This window comes from Oryx dammah, unplaced genomic scaffold, assembly GCF_014754425.2.
Source record: "Oryx dammah isolate SB20612 unplaced genomic scaffold, SCBI_Odam_1.1 HiC_scaffold_17, whole genome shotgun sequence".
NCBI lineage: Eukaryota > Metazoa > Chordata > Mammalia > Artiodactyla > Bovidae > Oryx > Oryx dammah.
The window spans coordinates 78215459-78222198 of NW_024070201.1; the positions used below are offsets into that span (position 1 = coordinate 78215459).

A 6740-nucleotide genomic window follows, 5' to 3' on the forward strand; every position below is an offset into this window, starting at 1 on the left:
AGTGAGAAGTTTCTATTCATGTCAGGTGCTGACCTGAACAGAACAGCTGCGGGCAGTGGGGCAGGCCATCTCAATAAAACAGCTGTTCCCACGCGGAGGGGCACGGAGGATCAACTTCTCATAAAGTCCAGACTGGTTAGAGGGATTCATTGGGCACACAGCAATACATTCAATAAAAAGGACATCCTTGGGTTGCCCTTGAGTATGTGAGATGCAAATAAACACGCTCACTGCTCCTACCCCACCCCCAAATTAAACATCCATATTCATTTATTTCTTAGTTGAAAAGGAATGTTATTCATCTTTCTGTGTTCATTGTCTTGCCTTTTCATTTGCTCATGATCTATTTAATATTTGCTCGTGGCTATGGAACTGTGGCAAGGGCCAGGGTTGACATCAGAAAGTGAACGAAAGAGAAGGGAAGAGAACAATGTATACTGAGCAACTGATTGGTGCTGGATTTCTTTTTCATCACTTTATTTAATTTTTGCAATATGCTCTTGAGTTAAAAGTTGTTACATTTGTTTTAGACTCGAGGAAATTTAGGATTTGAGACATTAAACCACTTATCCCAGTTGTCACAGTGAATTGGGGTAGAGCTGGAATCCGAATACAAGCCTGCTTCTGAGTCACGCCTTTGTCTATGGCTATAAACTGAACAAAAGGACTTTGAGCAAAGGCCCAAAGGGACTGTGAGAGAGAGCTTTCTTAACTGCAAAGTGGGGATCTTCTGTGTAACCGTGGCTTCTGTATTTGCCACTTCCATGGGGCTCAGATGAGACCATACATGTGCCCTAAAAACGGGTTCAAAGGCAATTACTGAGTCTGGACTTGGGGACGAGTTCAGCCTGCAGAAAACAGACTCTGCCCTGACGGGTTTCTCAGTCTTGTGAAGGACTTACAGTTGCTTTCCCCTCTTACCAGATCTTTTGCTAGAGAAGATAATACGCGATGCAGCGTTTTCCTTTGCTCTCTGACCTTGCTTCTCCTGGAAACGGGATGCTTGGTGGGGAGAACCGTGTATGAGGTGGGCAATGTGAGTCGGGAGGGGAGGCCATGCTCCATATCCTTCAGAAATGAAAGACTTGGTCCTTGAGGAAACACTCCCAAAGGCTTAATTCATCTTGAAGGCATCAGTGTAACATTAAAGTAGGAAACAAACTGAGGGATTAAGTGGGAAGGCAGTTTGCAGATTTGCAAATTCCATTGTTCTGGTGTGAACCAGGAGGAGAGACTGTGAGGAGGAAGGCTGGTTTCTTAACCACTCCCTTCCCGCGACCATTTAGAGACTCACTTTTTAAACGCTGAGGTATAGTTGCTTTACAGTAGTGTTGGTTTATGCTGTACAGCAAGATGAATCGGCTACATGTGCACACATATCCCCTCTTCCTTGAATTTCCTTCCCGTTTAGGTCCCCGCAGAGCAGAGCATTGTGGAGAGCTGTCAGAGCTACACGCTTGGTCCTCATTAGTTACATATTTTATGCACAATATCAGCAGTGCCTGTATGCCGACCTCAGTCTCCCGATCCATTCCACCTTCCCTCTCGGTATCCACACGGTGTTCTGTGAGTCTGGGCAGAGACTCACGTTTGTCTTACACAACACTCCCCACTTACTGAGGGAATCAGTCACTTCTGCATTAAAAATAAGACTAGCTTTTTTTTTTTAAACTTTTTATTTTGTATTGGAGTATAGCCGATTAACAATGTTGTGATGGTTTTAGCCAAATGATGTAGTGATTCAGTCCTACATATACGTGTATCAATTATCCCCCAAACTCTCCTCCCATCCAGGCTGCCACAGAAGACTATTTAACTTTATCCACTGGTATCTTCAGAAATAATCCTTGTCCCAGAGAAGAAGGCAGAACTGATGGGAGCAAAGCTGAGAAGGAAAGGACGGGAAACCCAAGTCTGGGCCCAAAGAGCACAGGACTGGGGAAGAGCAACCAGACTCCCGGGGCCTCCGAGATACTGAGAGCTACGATGTCAGTGAGCAGCTCGAGACTTCTGGGTTCTAAGGAATGGAGTGAGGCTGGGAGCAAGGGAAGAAAGTACACTTAAATTGCTGGAAACAAGTGTTATCATATACACAGTTGAAATTTTTTAAAACAAATTTTATTGAAGTATAGTTGCTTTACAATGTTGTGTTAATTTCTACTGTATAGCAGAGTGATTCATTTATACATATATACATAATATATTCTTTTTTCATATTCTTTTCCATTATGGTTTGTAAAGGATATCACAGGATGTTGAATATAGTTTCCTGTGCTATACAGTAAGACCTTGTTGTTTATCCCTTCTGTATATAATAGCTTGCATATGTTAACCCCCAGGCATCCCCAGTGGCTCGTCTAGTAAAGAATTCGCCTGTCAAAGCGGGAGATGCAAGAGACCTGGGTTCGATCCATGGGTCAGGGAGATCCCTTGGAGGAGGAAATGGCAGCCCACTCCAGTATTCCTGCCTGGAAAACTCATGGACAGAGGAGTCTGGTGGGTTACAGTCCATGGGGGCTCAAGAGTCGGAAGCACGGTCTCATTCACACATCGGCTAACCCCAACTCCCTACTCATCTCCATCCTCCCTTCCCCGTGGCAACCACAAGTCTGATCTCTACATCTGTGTGTCTGCTTCTGTTTTGTAGATAAGCTCTTTTGTGTCATGTTTTAGATCCCACCATAGGTGTATATTGTCTCCCTACTTATTTAACTTCTATGCAGAGCACATCATGAGAGACTCTGGGCTGAAGGAAGCACAAGCTGGAATCAAGATTGCTGGGAGAAATATCAATAACCTCAGATATGCAGATGACACCACCCTTATGGCAGAAAGTGAAGAGGAACTAAAAAGCCTCTTGATGAAAGTGAAAGAGGAAAGTCAAAAAGTTGGCTTAAAGCTCAACATTCAGAAAACTAAGATCATGGCATCCAGTCCCATCACTTCATGGCAAATAGATGGGGAAATAATGGAAATAGTGGGAGACTTTATATTTTTGGGCTCCAAAGTCACTGCAGGTGGTGACTGCAGCCATGAAATTAAGATGCTTGCTCCTTGGCAGAAAAGCTATGACCAAATTAGACAGCATATTAAAAAGCAGAGACATTACTCTGCCAACAAAAGTCCATCTAGTCAAAACTGTGGTTTTTCCAGTGGTCATGGATGGATGTGAGAGTTGGACCATAAAGAAAGCTGAGCACCAAAGAATTGACTCTTTTGAATTGTGGTGTTGGAGAAGATTCTTGAGAGTCCCTTGCAAGGAGATCCAATCAGTCCATCCTAAAAGAGATTGGTCCTGAATATTCACTGGAAGGATTGATGATGAAGCTGAAACTCCAATACTTTGGCCACCTGATGAGAATAACTGACTCATTTGAAAAGACTCTGATGTTGGGAAAGATTGAGGGCAGGAGGAGAAGGGGGCGACAGAGGATGAGAAGGTTGGATGGCATCACCGACTCAGTGGACTTGAGTTTGAGTGAGCTCCGGGAGTTGGTGAAGGACAGGGAGGCCTGGCGGGCTGCAGCCCATGGGGTTGCAAAGAGTCGGACATGACTGAGCAGCTGAACTGAACTGAACAGCTGATATAGTGTGGAATTTGTCTTTCTTTTTCCGACTTACTTCACTTAGGATGATAATCTCTGGGTCCATCCAGGTTGCTGCTGATTTGCAGGTTTTCTTGTGTGCCTCTGTAATTACTGTCTCTCTGAGGATGCAGTTTGCATATATTGCTGGTGCCTGTTAGGATAGGTTGATATGGGGGACAAAATGGACCGAGAGGGCCTTTCACCCAGGTCTACACGCTCCGGGGCAGCTGGAACCTCGCAGCAACCTTTCTGAAGGCTGCTCTCACCTCTGCGTTTCTCAGGCTGTAGATCAGAGGGTTCAGCATGGGGGTGACCACAGTGTAGAAGACAGACACCGCCTTGTCTTCCTCCAGGGATGTGCCTGAAGCACTCCGCAGATACATGAAGGCAAGTGTCCCAAAGAACAGAGCCACAGCAGTGAGGTGGGAGGCACACGTGGAGAAGCCTTAGCCCTGCCCCCTGAAGCGCTGACCTTCAAAACGGCCTTGATGATAAGCATGTAGGAAATCAGGGTGACCAGGGCATTGGCCAAAATCACAAAGCTGCCAGAAAAGACAGTGACAATCTCCGCATCTTTCGTGTCACTGCAGGCCAGCTTCAGCAGGGGTGGGAGGTCACAGAAGAAGAAGTTGATCTGATTGTCGTCACAGAAGGAGAGGGTAAACGTACAGGGGGTACGCAGGATGGACCCCGTTAGCCCACAGACGTAGGCTCCAAGCACCAGTGCCCAGCAGATCCTGGGAGGCATGGCCTCAGTGTAGAGCAGCGGGCCGCTGACAGCCACGTAGCGATCGAGGGCCATCACCGACAGCAGGAAACACTCCGTGCCTGCACAGATGGTGAAGAAGAAGAACTGGGCTGCACACTGGCCGTAGGAGATGACTGTCCTGCCCGTGGCCAGGGTGGCCAGGGCCTGCGGGGTGATGACTGAGGTGTAGCAGGTGTCCAGCAGGGAGAGGTGGCTCAGAAAGAAGTACATTGGGGTGTGGAGCCGGACATCTTCCTGGATCAGAATGATCATGCCCAGGTTCCCCAGAAGGGTGACCAGATAGAAACCCAGAAACGCCACGAAGAGGGGAATCTTCAACTCAGGATAGTCAGGAAAGCCCATGAGGATGAACTCAGTTACTATGGTGAGATTATTCTTGGCCATGGATTCCACATAGACTGCAGATCTGAGGTTGAGAATGAAATGGGAAAAGATAAATCTCAGAATTGAAGAACAGATGTTTTCTCTCTGGTCAAAGTTAGGTTTATCTTTCTGGGCAAACGTTCAGAGGTTGTTTTTGAGAAATCTTGTACCTGGCTGACCCTTCTTGGACATCCTGCATTTTGGGGAGCTGAGCCATGAGCTGGTGCTTCTAATTTAAATTAACTCTGGTCTACATTTGGAAATTTCTGTGAAGATAAGAGACACATAGACTCTGAGATTTGGAAATTATCTAGGCTGCATCTGCTCTAATATCCACTAGACACTGAGTGTCCTCTACTGAACACCATTCCCTGTGTTTGTCTGGTTGCCCTGTGAGCTTCTATCTGTGGATAGTTCTACCTGCTCATTCTTTTTTTGGTTCTAGATTCTCTCTCTTTTTCTTCCACACTTTGGCTTTAGTTTCACCCCTCCCAGACACAACGATTTTAAACCCTTCTTGTCAGGAAAGCATTTCAGAGGTTGGAAGATGATAAATCTACTCTTTATGTGGACTATGCCCTCGTTTACCCATTAATATATATATGTATATATATATATATTACTTTGCAATTTTACTTTTTTATTGAGGTACAGTTGCTGCATAAGTTACAGGTGTATATATAGTGACTCTCAGTTTTGAAAGCTGTGCTCCATTTATAGTTATCATAAAATACTGGCCATCCTCCCTATGCTGTACACTATATCCTTGTAGCTTATTTTCCTTCCTTCTTTTTCTCTCATTGAACAATAATTGCTTTACCATGCTGAGCTGGTTTCTGCTGTGCACCAAAGTGAGTCAGCTACACGTGTACATCTGTCACACCTCTCTTGAGCCGCCCCAGCCCACCTCCACCTCTCTAGGTCATCACAGAGCACCGAGCTGAGCACCCTGAGCCGTGTATCAGTAGCTGCTTCCCGCTGGCCATCTAGTTCACACGTGGTGGCCCATGTATGTCTAGGCCAGTCTCCATCCATCCTGCTCTCCCCCTTACCTCCTGTGTCCACACATCCATTCTCTATGTTTGCGCCTCTATTCCTGCCCTGGAAGTAGGTTCGTCTGTATCCTTTTCCTAAATTACGCATATATGCATTCATATATATTTGTTTTTCTCCTTGTGACTCACTTCACTCTATATGTGGAGAAGGCGATGGCACCCCACTCCAGCACTCTTGCCTGGAAAATCCCATGGATGGAGGAGCCTGGTGGGCTACAGTCCAGGGGGTCGCTAAGAGTCAGACACAACTGAGCGACTTCACTTTCACTTTTTACTTTCATGCATTGGAGAAGGAAATGGCAACCCACTCCAGTGTTCTTGCCTGGAGAATCCCAGGGACGGGGAAGCCTGGTGGGCTGCCGTCTATGGGGTCGCATCACTACAAATGACCCAATTATTATCTAATTCAACATCCGGTCAATAATAAGTTAGTCAGATGATATTAAGAGATGATGTTTACGAGTTCAAACTAGCAAGTAGTAGTTCAAACTAGCAAGGTCTAATGCACAACAGAGTGATTATCGTCAAAACATTGTATTTTAAACATCAAAGTTGCTAAAGACCAGCTCTTGACTGTTCTTGCCACAAAGACAGGACAGTTCTGGGATGTGGTGGAAGATATGCTATGGTGGTGATCATGTTGCCATATGTGTGTGTCGAGGCAGCACATTGTACAACTTACACACTGTCATATACCAGTCATATCTCAATCACAATAAAAATTGTAACTGAAAGACTTTTCTCCACTTTAATTTTTACCACGTTATTCTTGGGTTGGAGGTCTCCTCTGGCTGGGACCAAGGGTCACTAGTGGGAGGGAGACACTGGCTTATCACAGAAAACACAGACTCCTTGAGCTGTTCCCTGCACCCCACTCCAGCAGCCTGGTTATGGAGTGAAGCGTGCTCTTCGGGAAGCCCTCTTGGTGTTGTCGGGATCCACTGCTCCCATCTCTAGTAGACACTA

General features: G+C 45.8%; 1 protein-coding gene across 1 annotated transcript; it reads right to left on the reverse strand.

Annotated features, from left to right (window-relative positions):
- Positions 1-3639: 3639 nt before the first annotated feature.
- LOC120877088 (olfactory receptor 9I1-like) lies at positions 3640-4915 on the reverse strand. Its single transcript, XM_040259417.1, is given in 2 exon segments — positions 3640-4032; positions 4035-4915. Coding segments are annotated over 2 exon segments (942 nt in total). The 5' UTR covers positions 4741-4915; the 3' UTR covers positions 3640-3796.
- Between the last annotated feature and the right edge of the window lie 1825 nt (positions 4916-6740).